Source organism: Aythya fuligula, chromosome 1, assembly GCF_009819795.1.
Source record: "Aythya fuligula isolate bAytFul2 chromosome 1, bAytFul2.pri, whole genome shotgun sequence".
Classification (NCBI taxonomy): Eukaryota; Metazoa; Chordata; class Aves; order Anseriformes; family Anatidae; genus Aythya; species Aythya fuligula.
Window position 1 is genome coordinate 11,249,105 of NC_045559.1, and position 23,818 is coordinate 11,272,922.

The window sequence follows — 23,818 nt, forward strand, 5'->3', positions numbered from 1 at the left end:
TGGGCCCCTCGCTACAAGAAGGACATGGAGGTGCTTGAGCGGGTGCAGAGAAGGGCGACGAAGCTGGTGAGGGGCCTGGAGAACAAGTCCTACGAGGAGCGGCTGAGGGAGCTGGGCTTGTTCAGCCTGGAGAAGAGGAGGCTCAGGGGCGACCTTATCGCTCTTTACAGGTACCTCAAGGGAGGCTGTAGCGAGGTGGGGGTTGGCCTGTTCTCCCACGTGCCTGGTGACAGGACGAGGGGGAATGGGCTTAAGTTGAGCCAGGGGAGTTTTAGGTTAGATGTTAGGAAGAACTTCTTCACTGAAAGGGTTGTGAGGCACTGGAACAGGCTGCCCAGGGAAGTGGTGGAGTCACCATCCCTGGAAGTCTTCAAAAGACGTTTAGATGTAGAGCTTAGGGATATGGTTTAGTGGGGACTGCTAGCGTTAGGTCAGAGGTTGGACTTGATGATCTTGAGGTCTCTTCCAACCTAGAAATTCTGTGATTCTGTGATTCTATAATGCTAAACATTTGTAATACCTGACAGAACAGGCTAAAACAGACAGTCACTGCCTGAGACACCCAAAAGGTGTGGTCATGAATCTGTCTTGTTCATGAAGTGCAGAACTGAGGCTTCCAGTCTTTCAGGGCTCTGAAAACCCTACATAGTGCACATTTGTTTATTAAGAACTTTTGTTGTTCCAGACTGAAGAATTTCTGTCTTTCTGGGAAACATTCCAGCATTCACCAACACTAGCAGAAGTCATTACAACATGTTTTGGGATCCAAATTCTACTCTATTTTTTTTGATGGGGAGGGGAGAAGAGACAAGTCTTTTACATCCCAAATTTTTCTCATGTCTGCATTTTGATACAGCATATCTCTGTATTCCTCCCATTCTGACAACCTATATCACTCATCCAAAATGTTAGAGGCTTAGGTTTTAGTGCCTTTTTTTTTTTTTTTTTTTTTTTTTTTTTAATTCATATCAGGAATTTAAGAATTAATACCCTCTGTCCCACACATCCTCTCTGTTTCAATTAGTCCTTTGTTTTTTTTTTTTTCCTAATGAAGGTTTAAAAGTCTTGGTTTTGCTCTCTTGCTGCTTGTTTCAAGAGAAGCATTTGAATGTATCTTTAACTTCCACTCACATGGAGAACATAAACAAGTGCTTAATGTCAACTCTGCCTAGGCATACTTTCTCAATTGCATCCATAGGTCAAACCACCAGCTTTTGGCTGTGTCTTCTGTGGTAATTTCTAAACTGCAAAAATAGTACTTTGCCTCTTCTTTGGTCTTGTATTTTAAGACTAATCAGAAAGAAAACACAAGATAGAGAACAATGCCAGTCCACGTAACTCATTTAATGTATTCCTAATTACAGAGGTATTCATATTTTTTTCTTCTTTGCTACGTGACTGTAAGGAATTACCATTTCTTAAAACATATGTGTTTATGTTGAAATACATTTTCTGTTCTAAGTGCATAAATAATGCCCTCTTATGGCAAAATTTAGAGATTCCCTCAAATTTATCTTACCTAAGGTCATTTATATTATGACCTAATGTTATATATATATATACATTTTTTTTAAAAAAAAAAAAGCACTTAACGTGGAATTAAAAAAATAAAAAGAAAATATGCTGTACATGATATTATGATCAAAACCAACATACTTTCTGTTTTTCCTTATAATTCTTTCACTTCATTTTGCTGGCATTTGAGAGAAAATTCCACCCTTAGAAGCATTTTTTGAATAATTTGTATAAGATAAATTATTAGTATATTTCGATGAATCTTTTTAGCCAATTGCTACATTAAAATGAGTGCATATAAAGCAAGAGAATGCATATATATTATGTATATATTTATTGATATTGACAAGAAAGGATTTAAATGATTTCTGGAAATGTTTGTAATATAAGTAAACTGTAAAAAATAAACAGGCAACATTGTAGTGAAACATTACTGAAAATGTTTATCTCCAATTTCCCAATTCTTTGGAAGTACATTAAGATAAATTTGTATGAAGTAATACAAGTTAAGTGTTTTAAATGTCAGCAATAGTAAATAGAAAAGCTGTTCAGAAACATTTTGTATCTATTCTCTGTTTTTCCTTTGCCTTTTTTTCTTTTACTGTCTAATTGACTTTGAATAATTGACTTTGAATAAATTGGTTTCAAGTCATAAAGGTATAATTGTGTAGAAGATATTGTGTTCTGGCTGCCACCCAAGCTATAGATTTTTATTTTTTTTTGGTCCTCTGGCTTAAAACAAACTACTGCTAATAGATTCAAATAAAGATTCAATTAACAGCTGTTCTGGAGGGAGCCGAATATTAAAAAAAAAAAAAAAAAAAAAAAAAAGATAAATATTTAACGGAATGTTTATGCTGTGAGAGAAAAAAAATAAATGTAGACTCACTTTAAATTGTGATTTTTTCAATGAGAAGCCAAGAACTAAATTAAAGCAACAGAAGCTTTAGTATGATAGAAAATCCTGAGATCTAATTCACATTAGATTATCTGATGCTGTTTTTATTCTGCATTATGAGATTCCATAAAGCCTGTGCTAACTTTGAGTGGGCAGTTAATAAAATAATAAGCAGAAAGCAAATTTTAATCCATAAAGACCAATAAACAGGTAGGTCAGATTCTCTGACTTTCTATGATTCTTCTGAATCTTTTTTCTTTTAACTAATAAAATTTGTTTTTAACCTGATGACTTAATATTGTTTTAAATTAGCCCATATCCTGATTGTTCTGGGGTCTAAAAATGTACAAAAACGTCAGCAGACTCTTAAATTCCATTGAACACGTATTGCCTGCCTAGAAGTTCGCTATCCAAGCCAAGAGTTTGCTCACACTTCTTATGCCACGTATTCTAATGAATAAAATAGGGTGGCCTTCAAGAAAGGATTTGATGACTAAAACATGATAGCTCATTATACTGGTAAACAAAGAAAAAAGAAAATTAAAAAGCATTTTTGTGGAGCCTTTCAAAACTGTGTTGACAGTGAAAAAAAAAAAAAAGGAAAATAGACTCCTGTCCCCATGAATCACTAGCATCTGGAGGTATGGTATGAATACTCATGACAAAGGAAGAAGAGAGTTCACACAATCAAGAATACAGCACAAACACAGCAAAAACCAGAGCTTCCATTTTATCTTCTTTCATACTTTAGGAGAATGCAGTAGTATCTCTATAACAAAGCAATATATTAATCATTATTACAGCTAAAATATCAATACAACACCAACAGCCTCATGCTGATTCCTGAGACAAACCTTCATTCACAGCAGACAATATGACAGCCTCTTCAAGAATGGAGAAGAGGCTTCCACTTTGCTGGAAGTATGAATGTCTTCCTTAACACTGAGATAATACTATGGTAAAGAAGCAGAACTCAAATCCTATGGCATCTCAATCTTTTCCACATTTTTCATTATGGGGAACTTTGGATTTGCATGAAAATTACCACGGTTTATTTCTATTTTGTTTTGGTTTGGTTTTCTTTTTTAAAGGAAAGATAAGAACTGTCATAGTGGGCCACTTAAGAGTAAAATCCTGACTCTATTAATAGCTAGGATGTAATGCAAAAGGATCAACCTTGATGAGCTGGAGAAGGAACATCTCTGGGGCCTGTTCTGTTCCTCTGTGTCCTGATCCATACACACATATGCATGACATTTCCACGGAACAGTAGGTAATATTCAAATTGCTCCAGTCAATGCAGTTTGGCGTGGTTTAACTTATGACCTTTTTCAATAGCTTTGCTTTTCTTTTATCTGAAGACATGGTCTTTTCTTCTTCTTATTATTATTATTATTATTTTGCATGAGAAAAACTTCCTTAGGGAAGGTAACAGGGACGGTGGTCAACAGGACATGTTTGGGAAAGGACAAGGCATATGCAGAGTGCCCTGCAGGCTCCGCTTCAAAAGTAATTGTTTGCAGTACCCAGCTTGCAGACAAGATGCAGTGAGCAATTAGCTAACAAATACCATCAATACAGCTTAGGCTGTACTTACAGAGAACAAAATAAACTGAAGACTGCAAGGTATGTAGTCATTACTTTTCATTTGAAGATGAAGGGTAGTGAGAAATAGGACTGCACTGTTATATTATTATCTGGGACCAGACTGGCAGTGGGCAGTTTTATATATCCAGGCTTCTAAGATACCTTTTATATAACTGGGCTTTGTGTTTCTAACCTAAGATGAATGGAAAATCACACACACTAGTTTTTGGCCAACTAGTGATTCACATAATGCATTATAAACAATGAAATAGCTGAATAATCGGCAAAAAGTTACCTTTCCAAAACCTCCTTCCAACAAAGCGAGAGGAAGTGATGTGAGCCCTTAGGCATGTAGCAACAGATCAAGCACCAAGCTGGAAAGAGGCATCTCATACTGGAATCTACTATGATGTCCAGGGTTAAGTCACTGTCCCCATCTATCCTGAAGTAATCTTCTCCCCATCTTTCCAATTTTCCTGTTTGAATTAAAAAGTTCTCCATAACAGCTCCTCTTTTACTTCCCTCTTTGTACAGCTCCTTGCACCACAGGATCTTAATTAAATACTTCCAGAACACAGATAACACATTATTGCATCCTCTATGCACTTGCAGTTTTTGTATTTATAGCTTCTTTGGCCTGAAGCCATTCTTGATGCGTCAAGGACCTATCCCTTTCCATTCAAGTCTTCCTAATACATATTCTTATTAATCCACTTGCAAAATAATGATGTCTTGTTTTATTTACTAAAAGCTCAAACCCAGCTTTGTCTAAGCACAGTGGCTCTGGTTATATCACTGACCTCATTTAGTCATACTGGCTAAAAGGTGGAAAAACTGACCAAAATACTGTGCTTCTCCTAGGAACAGCAGTAATGTACTTGCCTCACTGAAGGGGGGCGGGGGTGGGGATGAAATGGCATGAAGGCCTGGTAGCATACCAGAATCAGCTTACATCTTTTGTACAGACACTGAAGTACTTATTTGATGATGACCTTACAGAAATCACAATCTGTTTAATGACAGAGCTTACTGTGAAGTACTGGCACACTTACTTCCAGGGAAGCCATTCAGAGCTGGGTCTATTTGACTGGAGACAACTGGAGTTTTATCAAACTAAAAGCATGTTTTCCTCCTTCCCCATACACATAATAGTACTTCATTAATGTGGCTTCACTGATCCTGTTCCACATTTTTCCTAAGCTATGAAAAGACAACTTATCTCCTGCAAATTGACTTTCATGAACATAAAGTAGTAAAAAGAAAACTGTTTGGTGAATTCAGTTTAATGGCTTATTATTAGTTACATTCCAGTGGTTTTCTAAGGCTTTGACCTTTGTGATGAAGCCTTGCTGTTCATGAGAAGTCCTAGTTTGACCCATGTGAATAAGCCCATTGACCAGTTAGGACACACTATGCCCAAGGACCCTCCACCATCTCCGATGATACAGAGGTATCATCAGCTGTCTTGAGTGTCTCTTGCAATCTCTGGACTATTTATTGTGAATAAGAATATAAGTTGTTATTTGTATTAGCTCAAAACAACAGCAGCAAAAACAAAACTCATGGTTTTCCCACAGTAAGCTCCTGGTATGTTTCACAGTTTCTCCAGTTCTCATAACAGTGGAAGAAACAAAGGGGGACTGATTGGATTACCTAATAACCTTGTAATTTCTGTAAGGAGATTTGACACTCATGCATGAGGAGAGAGGAAAGAGAAGTTAATACCATTGTGTATTATAATTTAGAATCTGTGCATCACCGCATATGCAATTCCTTTGATATTTAAGCAAGGACTGGATTACATTTGATGGTCACTTTAACATCTTTACTACATTTTTCTTTATAATACCTAGCATCTGACCTTGCTTGAATAGTAAGTTTCAGCTTGTATTCAAAACAGAAACTGTTGATCTTTTTAATGACCAGTTGTTGCCAATCTAGAGGAATTTGCCTGATTCTATTTCACCACTGTCTCCAATAATCTTTTCACTTTTTCAGGAGCTTAAAATCTAAGTGGGGAAGAAAAACACAAAAGAAAACAAAACCCAAAAGCCAAACCCCAAACCAAAATGTTAAGTAGAAGCTCAGATCCACCCTTGTCTTTTTCCTTCCTGGCTTCAGTTAGTGTTTAGGCCTGGGTCCATTAGGATGATTTGTTTGGGTAAGAAGCAAACACCATGCACAGATAGGACAAAATCAACATCTGTTTGTTTTGGCCATGAGGGTTTTGCCTGCTCGAATCACATTGTGGGGTCAGAACTGCTCTGACTCTGAAGCTGAAAGCAAAGGCTCTGACTTTCTCCTGTCGCTTGTGATGCCACCTGGCATAACTGCACAAGTTATAAATCACACATACACCAAGTTGCTAGAAACAAATTGTGTATACAACAAACCTTGTATGCTTTGTGTAATACACAAATAATTAAAAATCACCGGCATAGCTGAGTCAAACTTATTTGTCCTCATCCCTGTGTTAGCCTGTAAAACGCACAGCCTGGAAAGCAAGTGTCTTGCATATTTTTCATTTCACTCATAGGGCTGATTCATGCCAGTAAATACTGAAACCCCACCTCCTAGTTTGGAAAAGTAATTTCCATTCCATGAGTTTTGCTTGAAGCTAATACATGCTATTACAAAACATCTAAAGTAAAACTTTAACCATTTCACTCAGCCCAGCTGTGAAGTTCAAACTGCTTTTAAAAGTTAATTATCTTGCTCTGACCTGCACATATGCACATGTTAAAAACAAATAAATCAATATGGCATGCTTATTCATGTCTCAATTTGCTTTTTGTTTTTAAAATTAGCATACTCTTGATTTGCTTAACAGATATACAAGTATGATGGTATCTCACAGATTAAAGTTTTGTGTTTGTCTCTTTGTAGTTCATTTACTATTTTATAAACCCCAAGTCCTTGAGGGAGTGTTGGAAATCCCCATCATTTTCTTCAGTATTTCATTTTACCTTTTTATCTCTGATGAAGTTAGCACATATGAAAAAGAAATGCAGATAGCCAGATGGCTCTCTACTGTCCATATATACCAAATCACACACAAACACAAGTGACTTGAACTCATACTGAAGTTGATTCATGCTCGAGTATATTCCTTTTGTTGTCCTTTCCTAATAGTGCATTATTAGGAGCATGTGTTTGTGATCTTAACTAGATTTTCTTCTGAACTTGAAAAAGCAGAACCATCTTTTTTTTTTTTTTCCTAAGGCAAAAAATATTTGAGAAGGTCAGTTAGAATCAACATCATTTTCACTGTTAGTTGTTTTGTGATACCATTGTTCTTTCTCTTTGACTAGCATTGCCACCTATTACACTTCTCCCAGAAATCTCCTAAACGAGAGGTTATTTCATACTTGCTTTGTGGTTTTCTGTGTGCTCTCCTCTGAATCAGCCTGCACAGACCACAGCAAGAGAGAGAATATTGAGTTAGCTGATTCACTTGGTGTGGTGATCTCTAATTGCGCTTAGTTGTGGGGATTTTCCGAAGCAAACAAGTGACTTCTCCTCTTGCCAGGGTGCTGCTGTCAGACTCTGTGGCATTTGGACATAACCACATTTCAAGGATGAGCAGCATCATGTTCAGTCACACTGCCTGGCCATTGAATGAACAAGCTCTCTGATGGCTTAGTTTAACTGCTATGACAGTAAACGTTCATGCATTTCTGCAGTTTATTTGTGTTGAGCAGAACTGGAACAGCATCAGTACTTTTAAGGACTCATGATCTGGAGTGTTCAGTTCATCTGGTGGCAGCAATTAGTCTGTCTTAAAGCTATGATCTGAAGTGAGTAAAGCTTTTCAAAATTCTGGACTTCTTTTTTGGCATCAGATGAAAACATGATGCTTCGCTTCAGAGAAGCACTTCACCCCTTACTTTTTGTGTTCTCTGGGATTATAGGTGTCTTATAATGCAGTAATTTCTTGCTTGAAGAAAACATTTACTTTGCTATGCTGACACTGAGGCCTGGGTAAGTAACTGTCTTTGAAATACATGTGATCATAATTCTTGCAGGTGAACTTTTGCAAACTGGCCTGTAGACCAGCCATAAGGACATCCACGTGTATGGACAAAATCTGTTCAGTAATGGCTACTCCCTGCTCCCAGGCTACAATGCATTAGTGTTATTGATTGCTTTGGTTAGTATGGCCAGAGCATGTAATAGCTGGAAACAAAACTGTAACTTGAGCGTGTGCACTGATTCATTGTGGGTACTTGTTTACGTGTTAATGTACTTCTGCCTGTGGGACATGGCTGCATAAGTACTGAGAGATGTGCTCCTTTGAAGGAGTGCTGCAACAGTACCCGGCTATGCAACCCTTGGCTGGCTCACAGACCATCTTTCCCTGCAAGAGTGGAAATCTTGATTCAGAAGTACTCATTCAGCAGGTCAAACCAGAACAGAACATACTCAAAAAACAACTTAGGAAAACCTTTCCACAGGCCTTGTCTACCAAATGGCCCAGAACCCAAATAACATTGTTTGGAACATCCTAGTGGCTTTAATAGGGCTGTGATGCACTTCACATTTTCAAGATGAAATTCACCATTTTGGGTAAAATTTTCAAAGCTGTCTGACTGCCACGAGAGCACTAATCTCATGAAAAACAAAGAAACAATGAAAACCTTTTGAACAACTAATAGCTCAGTAACTCAGTCAAAGCTGAACTTGAACAAACGCTGCTCCAGGCCTCCTGAACTACAAAAAAAAGAGTCAAAAAGCATGTAGAAAAAACTCCTGGAGCAGTCAAGAGACTAAGCTACAAATCTTACTATGTATATAATGCTGCTTTTTTCGCTAGCTTTCTTTTAGGTTTCAAATAAGGGAAATAATTCAGGAAAAAAAAAAAAAAAAAAAAAAAAAAAAAAAAAAAAAAAACACGTAAAAGAAAGAAAAGAAAGAAATCCCTGTGTCCGGGGCTGGATATGACCGGCTTTCCTCCTTCACCACAACCCTGCCTCTTTCCCTCTCGTCACAGTGACATCTACCGGCCTCCCCCGAAAGCTCCCCCGGCGCTCCCCCGGCACCCCCCCGCCCCGGTCGGCTCCCAGCTCGAGGCCCGGCTCCCCTCGGGGCCGCTCCCCGCCGGTGCCCCGCTCCCCTCTAGGTCCTCGCCGCCCCCCTCCTCCGGGCTCCTGGCCTCCGTCCCCGGCCGGGATCTCGCAGCGGCATCCGCGGCGCTGCCGTCGAGGCGCTCCGGGAGCCCCGGGCCGGCAACTTTGGCCGCGACTTTCCCTCCGCGCCCGCGCTAGCAGCGCGGGTGAAGCTTGGAGAGCAACCTGCCGCTGTCTCCCCTTTAGATCCCCTTCCCCCCAAACCCTCTTACTGCATTATGAACCTCCCCGCCCCAGGAGGAACGAAACGCCGCGCAAATAGCCTGCGCGCCCGCGGGCGCTCCGCGCAGCTGAGTGGAACCGGCGGCCCCGCGGTGCCTGGGGCGGGCCGGGCCGGCGGCCGCTGAGCCCGGCGGGGTGTGGCCTCGGCGTTATTTATGAGCTCCAGCCCCTATTTGCTCAGCTAATGATGCACCGGAGGCCGCCGTGCCTCGCCTCGCTAGCGCGGCAGCGCCGAGGGCAGGGCAGCGCCCGTAACTGGAAACCAAAGGCTTCACCCTCAGCGCCCGGCCACTTTCCATTCACTCCTAGGTGCTTAATTGAGCGCAGGAGAGAAGCGCTCCCGGTGCCTTAGGAGTCCAGCTGGAAGGACTGTTTTACAAAGGAACCAGGAGTACCTTTGCAACCACCACGACGAGAGAGTTTTCCTTTCCTTTTTTTTTTTTTTTTTTTTTGTTATTATTATTTTATCCCCCCCCCCCCCCCCCCCCCCCCCCAATGAGCCAAGTTTGGAATTAAAGCGTTCTGGTAACATCAGAAGAGTCCATAAACTGATAAAAAAGCAGATAGGAAGCTGTATTACGGGTTCCTCCAATAGCTGGGTAAGCATAATTGAAAGTTCTCTTTCTCTGCTCTGATAGATGTGAAATGTGTTTGATGACTGAATTTTCCTATTGTTCACAGATAGTTAAAGCAATATTTTCTAGATTAGCATAGTCTGGATTTGGGGGTTTTCTTTCACTTATTTCTTTCTTTATTTTCTTCTGCTGAACAATTTTATTTACAGGATTTGAGGGTAGGACTGAGCCTGGAGCAGATGACACCTGCACAGCGCTTCACAGCAAAGCTGTATGATACTTTCCAAAGCAATGCAGCATGCTGGAAGTGACCTCTGTGGCAGGAAAACTTCAGCACTTTAATTCAGTAGTGGTTTGCCACCTTGTTTACAGCTAGTATAGGGTGTAAGAGCAGAAATGGAATTAGATATTGCTTTTTTGTCTGTCCAAAAAAATTCTTTAAGAGGACTTGAAAAAGATTTTAGGTCTGTGGGTTGTCAGTGCAGATCATGTGCACAGGACATGCTGAATATAGTATCATGACTTACTGAGATAAATTCAGAACTGGGATATAAGCCCAGGGATTCAAAACTCCAATGAGTTTGTGTTCAGTTACCAGGTATGTAAATCTCTGAAATTAAACTTATTTCCATTAGGTAACTCACATGTCAGACACCCTGTGATACCTTTGTGGCACCGTATGCATGTATTATTTATGTGTCTAACAGCTGGGTAGGAACCATATAGCTTACAATTTGAATCTTACATTTGCCTGTCACTTCTGTGTTAATGGTGAAAATATGCAATTTTAGCAATGAAATGTAGCAGTGTGTCACTCCTGTAGCTGATTGTACTAGAATTGGCAGGAGGCATGAGAGTGGGAGGGAAAGAGTGCTGAAAGGGTTGATTTTATTTTTTTTTTTCTTTTTGGTTCTTTTCTGTTGTTTTAATTATTATTTCTTACAGTGTCATTTAAGTGGAGAGGGAAAGCCACATGCTTGTTCCTCTGGCTTTTCATCTCTATTGCAAAGAGAGCATAGTGCTACTACTGTAAAGTACTAATCCCATTGCATCTGTTAAATCACATGTTCAGTATGATTGGCTATTTGTTTTGGCCTGACAAAGCTATCTTATCAGGATTTAATGGCACTTCTTTCTTAGAAGAGGGCTAAGTTAAAGGATATCCCATGGGCTAGTCTCAAGGTTTTGAATTTAAAGCCCACAAAGCAGTATTAATATTGAAGTTCGCGCAGCTTGTTTAAAAATTATTCTTGGCAAAAACTCTTCAACTATAATTCTATTAGTTAACAGACCCTTACTAATAATTTTGAACTGGGCCAGAATGGATATGTTTCTTCTGTAGACCAGATCTGTATCTGGAAAATCTCTGACACCGGTGTTTTTGTCAATTAGCAGGGTGGTAGCATTACTTGATCTGCATGCACTTCTCAGTACCCCAGAGCACGCTGGGCAGGGTAGTTTACTGCTTGTGCTACAGAGCTGTGTGCTGTCTTGCATGCTCTCCATCCCACCCCCAACTTAGTATGAAAGTCTAATGCAGAGAGAAGCCTTTAAAAATGATTTACACTGAGTGGATAGGGAAGTGACAGACCTAGTAATGAGATATGGAGCTTTTACCTCTTAGTCACTGAAGTGGATACAACCCAAATTGGTGCTGACCTAAAGTCATCCCTGTCTAACAGCTGGTTCCTGCCATGATGGGGTGGTTGCAGCCAGTTCTCTTAGGGCAGGTGTGAATCTAAGGGACCAAATGAACAAGGTTGTAGAAATACTGTCTTCCACTGGAGGGACTGCAGTGCTAGAGCAGATCTGAGGTAAAGTGTAAACTGATTGCACAGGCAAGAGAACTCTTCATGAAAAAAAATATACATTTTGTATAATACATAAACGCTATTTTTAATGCTATCTTCTGGCCTTAGGAACTGTGTCCTTCAAAGTGGTGTCATTTACCATAGAATCCAGTATTCCACCTGATCAACCAATAAGTGGTGTCTAGTACAAAGGCTGTTGATGTCAAAATGGAAAAAAAATATATAAGCAGGGAAGAAGAATGTGGCTGAAATGAGACTCTTTTATTTTAACTTCAGCAGCTGAACTGAAGAACACCACTGATACCATTAAGACCAAAGCTGTTCTCATAGGTAAAATGAAATCTAGACTTCAGAGTTTTTGGAGAGATGCAGTTGAGGAACATCAAAGATATGCAGTATTCAGCTTCTAATGTCTGCTGGATTTTGTGGGTCTGGTCCAAAATCCATTGGCATTGATAGAAAAGTGACCCTGACTTCAGAGAGCTCAAGTCCACTGCGAGTCTTCCTGACCTAAGAAATGATGCAGATTTATTTTGTTGTGTCTTCTGGCTCTCTCAAGAGCTCAGTCTTCTCAACAGTTTACACACTGTCCAATGCAGGGTAACTGCAGTGCTCTGTAGAAGTCTAAGACAGTAGGTAAGCACACTGTAAGTAGCTATCCCAAAAAGCAAATGTCATTAATAGTTTCAAGCATGTTGAAATACTTTTGATTTCAATGTTTTTGAAATTAGTGACGCGCATATTCAGGGTTTCATCTTAAAAGAGGATGTAGATGGCTGTTAGAGCACTCAACTTACAAAAACTCATAGCTCATTTCCAAGCACTGCTGATTTCAAATGTTTAAAAAAAAAAAAAAAAGGGAGGGGGGGAGATCAAGTATGATGTAAACTAAGGAGAGAGGTCTAAAAATATCAGCCAGCTTTTTATTCATGAAACTTTATCTCCTGTCCTTGCTTTGCTCTGCTTTGACATTTGGTATAATTATTTTTCCAGCAGGTGGAATTGTCCTTATTCAAATAAACTGAATTTCATGTCGTAGTCTTCTGTAGCCAAAACTAAGGCTCTGTAGGTTCATACTAACAGGCAGAGAGCTCTTTTTCCATCATGGAACACAGCTAGAGAAAACCATTTTCAGATCTATAAAGTAAAAAAACAGAAGTGCTGTGTCTCCTTCACACTATCATATATTATGGCTTCAGATGGAAGAGCTTTCTAGCACAGATTGTTCTGTTGTTTTTCCTCCACCAAACTGTGTAACAGTAATGTTATCTCTTTCTTTCAGGTTTCATTTCTTGGATATTAAGCTGCAAATCTGAAGAGATGGCATTTCTTGCACTGCACCTGGTGATTGGGATATTTATTTATTTTAACAGTGTAAAAGGATCTTCCCAGCCTCAAGCAAGGGTGTTTTTATCATTCAATGGTAAGACAGAAGATAAGCATTCTTAAGCATATGTTATGACTGAACACTTTCGTCTCTGCCTTCCATTCAGTAACTGAGTAGAAATTATTTTTATTTTGTGTTCACAACTGTTTTTTTTTTTTTTTTTTTTTTTTTTTTTTTGGTTTATGTTGCTGAGGTACCTGTTTAAATTTGATTATCACCTGAAGTTCATTCCTACTATAGTTATGGGTACATAAGTAATAATCCCTTCTCTTCATTTAGAAAATTATTATGACTTAATAGCAACAAAAAGGTTTTATTTCTTGATTTTTTTTCATTGGAAAGATAATAGTATGTGAAGTACATGTCATGTAGTGAAAGTTATTGGTAAGTCTAGTTGCTTTTACTTGGTAACCAGCTGAGAACTTTATACTTTGAAAATCAGGGTGCTTGAAGGTTTTACCAAGGTAGATGGGAAGATACAGAGTTGTTTGGCAAAATAGCAGTCCTTGTGTGTTTCTTACAATAGGTCAGGTGTACTTAGCATTTTATAATCACTGATGCCTACGTACTGTAAACAAGCAATCAAAATAATGTACCTTTCTCTTGAAAACAATTTACTTCTGAAGTGATGAGCAATACTGTATTAATCCAATTACTTCAATATTACTTTAATAGCAAGGTAGCTTATTCTTCTAGTTTTAATCCCCATCTTAAATGTAGTATTTTAGTTATCATGTTTAACCACCACTTGGGAACATGTGAGAAGCCCCTTCTTTGGGCTTACCTTAAATTCTTTTAAATTTGAGCAGAAATTGTCTGTCACTAAATACAAGGGCATTTACTTTCTTCAACTCTCTCATTTTTCTGGGATTGTCTGTGAGGCATGAAGGCTTCCTGCACCCTGTATCAATAATGTCTGTGTTAGGATGGTTTGTATGGTTTGAGTGCAAGGTTTTCTTGACACTGCCATGTCCTGCCATGGGGATAGTCTGCATGGTCTGATCAATCTTTAAAGTGTCATTTTTAAGAATAACTATAGCTAGGATGTAACTCAAACTGCTATTCACAGCAATGACTATAACTTTGTACTCTTGAGTCTGAGAGACATTCGGAAGGAAGCCTGCCAAGTTAGATCTTCTGAAAATATCAAAGAGCAGACTGAACAACTGCAAGGTATTGTATATTGTACAGTTTAGGGCCCTAAACTTATGAGTTCTGGTACAAAATGGCATAGTTCCAGTAAAAGCAATGACAAAAATGGTGTTCCAAGTGGTAGCTGCCAAATGAAGAAGTGGGTGGGAATTTCTTTTCCTTGTGTAAGTAATGCTGATATAACATAGATGGTACTGATTGTGTATAACACTTGCAGGTGTGCCACAGTTACACAACACAGGCTGTGTCAGATTTGCACATTGTGTTCCCAGAGGCCTTGACTGTAACTTAGGTTTCCCCTGACCTACTATGTGAGCATGAGGTAGGAAGAACTCAGGTTTTACAGTATTCAACATTGTTAACGGGAGAGAATTGTAATAAGGGCAAGTGGTTTTAACTTGGACTCAAGAGAGTTGTCTTTCATTCTTTGGTTTGTCACAGTGGTCATCCTGTGAGTCTGAAACATAAGGCCACCCATAGGAGGGGAGGGTAAAAAAAAATAGGTTAGGGATTTAGTGGAGGAAAAAAAAAATGTGTCAGTTGAAGCCTTAGTTTCTCTGTCGTTCTTTAAAAGGAATTTATTTCCCCTTCCTTTGCAAGAAACTATGACATTTCTGTGTCACAATGAGCTAAATCAATTACAGCTTGATCTTGCCAGGATATAGGAGTTGTCTGTTCTGTACCATGTCCTTTATAAATAAAGTAATGGCTTGCATAGGTAAAACTGACAGCCTCTTTTTCAGTAAAAGTTAGTGGAAAGTAAGTGCTACCTATTCTGTGTGATGTTATCTTTAAAAGGACATTTTAATTTCCTTAATATTTCTCAACATTCAGCCTTTCTAAAAGTATATATGTGTATATATAAAATATTTGATTTTAATGGGTCTTTCAAAGGTGTAAAAGTAAGAAACTAAATATGCATTTTATAATATGTCTAGTAATGTCTGATATACAGGGCTGAACTTTTCATACAATGTAAAAACAGTAAGTTTATTTTTAATCCAGATAGTAAGAAACAGTCTTCATTATGTGAGAAGAGTTTGCAGGTTGTTGTGTGTAGCAAGATAATGGTCCTACCAATAAAACTAACTTCTGTTCTATAAATCTTCACTTATTTACATGGGTACTGAAATAAGAGGAAAACGGTGAAACTTTGTATTGTTCTCTTGACAAGTATGATAACATACTCTTTCTGCATAAGCTGTTTCATAGTTTGTTGTTTTTTAAATCATGTGGAAATATCAAGTAATTTGCTGTCTTCATGTCCTGAGAAGTTGTCAGTTAGAGAATTGTCACTCTTAAAGTGCATCATTTGAAAATAAAACTATAATTAGGACTCCTTATGTTTTAAATGACATTAGACAATAAAGACAAGTCATTTAAGCTTAGGATACTTACATGATATTTTTCAAGTTCTGAATTGGATTTGGCTTAGTATCTGTAATTACATTGTCTAAGTTTTGGGGGTGGAATGTGTACAGGAAGAGAAAATGAGTGATGCTTTTCAAAGCTAACCTGCTCCTTCAGGATCAAGTCAATTGAGCTTATTCACATCACAGCATTTCTCATGGGAAAATCCAGCAAGTATCTTGACCTATTCTGTTGTTCATCAGTAAAGATAAAAATGTGAATTGTTTGAATCATGGGCTGCTTTTCTCTTTGCCATCTACTTCATTAAGAATCAAATGTAATTAAAAAGTAAGCCTGTGTAATACCTCAAGAGCCTGATAATAGGCATTTTGCAATTAACTTCAATGGGTGAAGGACTGCTACCCTAATTTCTATTTTTGAAATTAAAAGCCTGGCCTCTTGACTAATTAAAATGTAGTTCATGACTTAGCTGAGGTAGTTAAATGTGCATCTGATGTGAGTGTGGAACTTACTGCTGTCTGCACCCTGAGTGTCTTGACAATTCCCATTTCACACAGAGCTCCTAGGCCTGATTTTTGTTTGCTTTCCACCTTGCATAGCCATTCATAAAAGAAAAAGGTCAGCCTGGAGGTGAGCTGCTTGCTTTGCACAGGTATACTTAGTTATAAATGACATCAGGCCTATAGTGAATGTGGTGAGGGGGTTCTCAATTCGCGTGGAGTGATTTATCATAATTTAGTTGTCTTGTGTAAGTGTAATGGCTAAGGTTGTCAACTTTGCATAACATCTGCACTTGAAGAGCTGCTGCAGTTGAAGAAAGGTGGCCCTAGCTTTTCCTGATTCTAAAATAAAGATGTGAAGTCTGTCATGCAGCAGATGGGGGATAGCAGATTGTCTACCGTGATTACCATTGAGAATGTGGGAGCTGAGTAACCTGGGAAGGAAGAAGGACTTAACGCATCTCCCTACACCATTCCCCTTCCTCTTACCTCTTCTGGCTCCTTGACCTTTAATAGATCTTCCTTAATCTACTTAAATCACCCATCATAATTTAAAGACCCATAATTTATTTTTGCCTCATAGCATAAGACTTACCTTATCTGTTTATGAACTATTAAGCACAGTGCCTGTTCTTTCTCAGACTGCATGCATTCCTCCTTGTTACTGCATGTTCCTGAACAGATAATTGGGAGCTGTATCTTTCAGTCTCTATAGGGGCAAAGCCTTTTTCAAAGCCAGTGGGAGTATTATCATAATAAGAGGAGTTATGAGACTACAGGATAGTGTCAAACTTTCCATTTTCCATTTACATTTTGGGTTTTAATACAATCCTAAAATGAGCTGAGCCAAGCTATTTTAATACCAGGTTCTGAATTGGTCAAAGAAGTTTCAGTTCTTATTTTTGAAAATATATACAAACACATCTTCTTTGAATTTTGAATTTATATGGAAACACGCAAACAAGTGTTAATTTCACAATTTACCAGGAACATTTCGTGCGTTCCTACCTAAAAATGTCTGGCCAAGCAGATATTTCCCATACAGATTCTCCCATTGTCTCCAGTGAAAATTCCATATGAGAAGTGGATCAAGGCTAATTTGCAGACTGTTTTGTTTCTCTTTTTGTCATAAAATTACTAGAACATGTAAAGCACTTTTAAGAAAGTATCAGTCAGCTTCATTAATGACAATTAAATAGCATAAAATGTCACCAGAGCAACAGCAGCACACATTCAACTGTCAACATATTTTAAAAGATTTAATGCAACCCCTGTGGTTACCCTAAAGGAAAAATAAAGGAACTAAGAACCATTTTCTTTGAGCTCTTGAGCAACAGCAGTACAACTTGTTTTTAAACAATCCCTCATTGTAATGTTAATGTTACCACAGTTAATAAGAAGTCCATTTATTATTTGGGAGACATTGTGCTGACGACAATCTAGTAGGCAATGGTTTATGCTCAAATAGTTGATTGAATCCATGGTGGTGTCCATGCAATGAAAACTACTTTCAAAATGAAGTTGCAGTAAAGGAGTATTTGAGATGGGGGGAGGGAGAGGGGAGGGAAACATCGAAACATTGTATTTATTTATTTATTTTTAATGCAGAACTATTCCAGAAATCTCTTGTAGGCTTAATATTTAGAAAATCGTGGGTCACTTTTTCTCAAAAGTGACTGACTTGTGGCTTTCACAGCTCCATGGACCTTAAATGATGCTGATTTACAAAGCTCTGAGCAACAACCATGTAAAATTTCTTTCCCTCAGTTGTCTCACTGTGGAAGATCTAAGAAGTTAACTCATTCTTGACTATTGTCAACTACAAATAAATTATTTCTTATCTTTAGTAGTGAAATTGATATTATTACATTTGGAGTTACATTTAGATAACTAAATCTTTGGTTGTTATTAAAGACAAACACCTAATATACAAATTACAGTCTGGGAGTAGCTTTTAGATTTGTCTTCTCTGTATACAGTGCTTGTTTTTTTTTTTCTTGTTTTGCCTATATTTCTGTTGTTGAAAATCAACAGATAAAGACATAATGCAATAAATCTTACTCTTATATAAATTGAATTACTTGAATAAGCTATGAGTTAAATGTAACAAAATATTTTCTAAGAGATTAAAGGAAGCACAATCTAAAAAGCTCAGTGTTCTTTCTAGAGTTTCATGGGTAGAGATACTACTGCTAGACGATATGGAGCCTGATTATTTTCACACAAACTCTTTTCCAGTGTCATTGACTTTGCTTCTATGTCACTGTTGAAAGAGTGTGAAAGGAGAATTTATTGTATTGTTTCTGTATCCAAAGTTAGATTGTATGTACTGTGACTTCAGTTATGAAAAATACCATGTGATAAAGCTGAAGTCACAGGAAACATTTGGTCCAGTTGATCATGGGTTCTCTGAAGTCAGTACACGAGAAAATGAATAAATAAATAGTCTTAAAGGTGGTTACTTATCAGGCCCCAGATTTAGGACAAAAATTTATGAATGTAACCCTGTTGTTGGATGAAATAGTCATCCAAATTTCACAAAGATTGAGAAGACTTTCATGCTAGAAAGTAGATATTGTCTAAGAAATTACTTACTTCCTTTGGTCTCTTTCTGTTCCCCAACTCAGTCAGTTTGACCCCTATATGAACCATGTCTTTGATTTTTAGTGTGGAAAAATCAAACTTTATCTTAGAACACTTCTACAGATTCAACACATCTTACGCTGTCTCAATTGTCGCAGAAGAAATCAGCTTATCTTGGCCAATTACACTGCTCTCTTGTTACAAGCCTTCCTTGTGTTTCCTGAAGTTCCTACACAGACAATTATATTGTGATCATTATACCAGACATCAGTTCTTTTATGTTTAAAAAAATGCAATGAGAAAAGTGTCATAGACATTTCTAATACCCTATATTTTTCAGAATTATCAGTGTATCAGTAACAATAACTCCTCTGTGAGCCATTTCCATACTGGATGAGTTCACAGTACACTATGTGGTGCTGCACAAGCCTTTTTGTGTATGAGATATAATTACTGACATGACTCACAATAATTACTTGTTTTATTGAAGTGCATTGACTGTGATTCTGTCATGAATAAATACATAGACCAAGACCTTATTCTGTCAGTTGAACTGACTGTTTCTTCAACAGGTGTATTTTGTTCCTTTTGGTGCTGCTGTTTCAGTGTTCTCAATAACACTCCTTAATAAAAAACCTAGGCACTCTTTCTCAGGGGAGAGGCCTTTGATAAGGGCAAAATTTTCTGATTCACAGTGTGACATCTCATCTTACGTTCAGACTGCTGTGGTTGCGTCAGACATCAATTTAAAAGAAGGTTATCTGTTTTTCCTTCTTCCAATTTTTGGGGGGTCTCAGGATGCACCTGAGGAGCAAACAGTTTTCCATTACTTGCATGAATCAATGAGATGTCAGATCTCCTCTCTTACTTTGAAGCGTGCATTTCCAGTAAATGAAATAGGAGACAGTGATTGATGGAGGGCTTACACCTCTCTGTTACTCCTCTGTTCCCTTCATACCTCCATCCTTATTCAGTTCAGACTTGGTACAGTTAAGAGTTTGTTTGAATAAGCATTTTACACTTGCATCAGAATTTTATCCACCAGCGATGTGGCTTCTTCCTGGAAGCAAAATCCTGCTTAATGATATCCTGGAGCTAAGACTCTAGTACCATAGCAGAAGGAAGATACAGAGTAATAGCTTTGTCTCTACCATGAAACCACCCTTTGTCTTGAGGTAGGACCATCGTGCTGTTCAGAGAAATAAATTTTTCTCCTTGTCCATGTGAATATAAGGCTTTTTTTTTTTTTTTTTTTCTTGTTGAGGAAAGTACCTTGCAGCTTGTGTGGGTAAGGTTGGTGGAGGTCACTTCCTCTCCATTTGAACAGCAGATAGTATATTGGATATTCCTAACTACTGCTCTCACTCAGCAAATCAGTTATACATACAAAAGTGTGTGTTACAAAAGTTCCCCCATTACCACAAGTTATACCCCAGTTTATGTTTAGGTTATTTTCAGAGTTACCGTATAAATATTTTTAACTAAAGACCTTAAAATAATTATATATTCCAAGACAGTGATGCAAAAAAAAGATGACATTTTGAAAAAAAAAAAAAAAAGTTTCCTTCTATCATCATGTATCTTATCCACAAGAAACTGTAATCCATGGTATTTCATTGTCATCTGAAACAAATATTTTTCTGTCTCACACCTCTCCTTCACCCAACCAACTTAATAGAAAAATCTCAGAAACAGCATTTCAGCAGTGCTTAACTCCAACAAGCCCTCAAATCACTGTAAGCTAAGAGATTGTCTGTAAGAATCCTTCAGGGCTGATCTCTTAATTCTCTCCCAAATAGAACCACCATCTAAGGATATAACACTTCTTTGCTTTTCTGGAGCATGATATGACATTTTTAATGAGCTCAGTTAGCTTGAGGAAGGATGGAGATATTTTTATTATAATTATTTGTGGGCTGTAAGTAGATACTTCATATAAAAACACACCCTATCTTTATGAGAAGCTTTTAGTTTTAGTACAAATTTCAAGTGCAAATATGATTTCATGAATTGCAATATGTAGAAATAGTTTGGAATGAATAACCAGACTTTTGAACTGTCTCCTTAATCTTGCATACTGCTCTGGGATAAATGATTGCTTCACAAAAATTATCTTCTAGCATTTGGATGAGGAGACATCTCCTTCATCCTGGGTTGCCAAGTTGCCTAATGGAAAATCAAAATGTATTCTGACAATTATTAAAAAAATAAAAAGTCAAAGGCATTTTTAAAAGGCTTTATTTAAAAAAAAAAAAAAAAAAGGCATCATTTTCAGCCATTAATAGGGTCAGGCTGGCAATGAAGAAAAAGGACTTTTATTTAGAGTCACACTATAAATGTATTAAAACTATTAAACTTATTAAAACTAACTTTCAGCAGTATTTGCTATCATCTCCTTTTTAGTATTTCCTTTGCAATTTCATAGTTCCTTTATGTGACATCATTGCTTTACAAATCCGACTGGAAAAACAACAAAGAGGTCTAGTATATCTTTTAATGGATTTTCTCTGTCACCTGCTTTTCTGATCATTTGTTGTAGTCACATATATATATTTTATTTTGCTTAATAATACAATTTCCCTTTACATTTCTTAATGAAAAACACAAATAAATTTGTTCTTAGAAGCTTCAAGTTATGCAGAATAAATCAATTTATGTCAGCTTAGAATCACTTCAATTGGGCAAATATTTTCCCTCTTTTGACATCTGTGTAAATCAGCCTATGCATCTCAGACACCCAGCTTGAAGGAGCTGCAGCATTAGATTTACAGGGATAAAGGAAATATGTGAGGCAAATGTCTGATTGCTCCTTCGCTTCAATGGGTGGGAATGATGAGGTTCGTTTTCTTTCCTTCTCGTGTAGCAGACCAAGAATGTAAAGTATTGAAAAGCAGTGGAAGATAAATTTCACGGTATATATGCACACAAAAATTATTAGTGCAATAGAAAACAAAGGGGGAAAATGATAGATGTACAATCCTGAAGGAATTTGTTGATAGATGTATAATCCTGAAGGAATTTGTTTTTAAAGCAAAAAGGCATGTGCATTCAAAGTAGTGTATATATACATACCTCAGTACACACAATGGTGTTTTCTGATTTTTGACCTCAAACATTTTACAAGCTGTGATCCTAAAGCTGATACGAAAACTCCTTGAAAACAACTGTTGGTCTCAGAAGAGAACAAGACTGGAGTTTACTTGTACTCTACTGAACCACAGCCATTTTGGAATGAAACACAGTGTTTTCTTCGGGGCAGACAGTTACACACTGACTATTCTGGTGCATTTCAGTGGCACAAGGTAGTTCATAACACATTTGGTTTCTACAATTCTTAGAAATTCCTCTTCATTTGAAATAATCAGCTTGCATACCTGCCATTGCAGTTTGTTGATAGTCTCTGTGTTAATAAGCTGAGTGTTCTTACAAACCAAGAGATCAAACTAGTGTACAAAATAGTGAACACTTATATCTTCAGAATGGCACTTTCCATTTTTTAAATATCAGCCATTAAGATGTTATTTTCAGGGAGAGGCCTGGCATTTTTTCAAAAATGTACTTTTTGAGGCCTGAAAGAATTTAGTTGGCATGTGTTGCTGATTCTGAACTTAAACTTTTTGATGGATTCAATGTGAACACAGCTGGAATATTTTAAGTTTATTCTGTTAAAATCCCACTTTCTGCCACTGTTAAAAATAAAGCACTATTCCTTTGTTTTGTTTTGTTTTCTTCCCTAAAGCAGATACTCATAGCAAAGACAAAAGAACTTGGGAAGTCCTTATGAGATGTTTTGTGTTAAGGAAATAAAGCTGTGCATTCATAGCAATAAAACACGAAAAGGAATATACCTATAAAGCCATTACTTCAGATTAAATATCTTATAATCTTTATAGTAATTCCCGTAACAATGAGAAGGATGCCAGCCATTCTTTTCTCCTGTAGCAACCTTGTTTTCCTTTGCAAGTATCCACTTGCAAACTTGAGACTTCTTCCAACATAATTTTTATAAGCACAGTAGGAGAAGAATCAAATGTCAGTGAGTTTTATTTCAGTGGATATTTTTCAGACTCCTCTCTACCATTTCCTGAGCTCAGGTCTCCAAATGTGTTCTTAAGCTCAGAAAGGAAGATGAAAAAGGCTGTTCCTGAAGTGGTAAAACTGCATAAAATTGCAAAAGTCGTTTGAAACTTTCAGGTGTGGTAGGGTATGTCACTATCTGCACTGACATGGTTTGTGAATGATATGAAACAAAGATAAGACTTACAAATTTGGCCACCATGGTTTGGCCCACCAGGCAGGTCCAACAAACAATGGGCTTTTATCTGGACCCATCTTTTCCTCTAACATTTGGGAGCATCTCTGCTTGGACACCATGTGCTTTCTTTGCAGATGAATTCTTCCTCCCACCCTGACATCCTGACAGTGTCCAGTGAGTTTATGAAGCACTTGCATGGGTGCCTATTGAAGGGAAAGGACATAAGTCTGATGTTATTGTATGTATGTATGCAACTAGAAAATGCTGTTGCTGTGTCCACTTCAATAACAACAGATGATGGGGGAGAGGGGCAAGTGCAGGAATTCAGCATTTTACCCAGCAGCTGGAGAGAACAGACCACCCTGATGCAGGGGCTCTGAAGAGGGTTTTATAGAAGAAGGTTGTGCCAGCTGAATCAATACTGAGGCAGGATTCATAGCTAGAGTGGTAATTTACTTAGGTGTGTTTGGGGATCTTCTGACAGAATTAAATAATAAAGATTAATTTATTTATTTTTTCAAGTTGGATTTGTTTGCAGATAAAGGACTGTGCCACAGATATAGATGTTGAATTAAATTATTATTTGCTTCTTTTTTTTAAAAAAAAAAAAGGGGGGGAGGTCAGGGGAAGGAGACACATTTCATTCTAGATTCTCAGGGTGTCATTGCCAATGCACTCTCTCTTTTAAGAGCACTCCAGCACTGCTGTATAGTGATGAGATTCCCCTCCATTAAAAATTATTATATTCATGCTTCTACTGAGTGGTTTTTAATCGGTATTGGTGTTGGAGCCAGACACTGAATACTGATTATGAGGCAGTCTGTCCTTCTTACAAC

At 37.8% G+C, this 23,818-nt stretch overlaps 1 protein-coding gene across 1 annotated transcript in view; it reads left to right on the forward strand.

Annotated features, from left to right (window-relative positions):
* Nucleotides 1–9,847: 9,847 nt before the first annotated feature.
* Nucleotides 9,848–23,818, forward strand: part of SEMA3C (semaphorin 3C) — a 121,716-nt gene continuing 107,745 nt past the window's right edge. The window contains exons 1-2 of the mRNA XM_032202283.1: nt 9,848–9,947; nt 13,017–13,157. Coding sequence (XP_032058174.1) covers nt 13,055–13,157 — 103 coding nt within the window. The 5' untranslated portion in view covers nt 9,848–9,947; nt 13,017–13,054. The remainder of the gene's footprint in view (nt 9,948–13,016; nt 13,158–23,818) is intronic.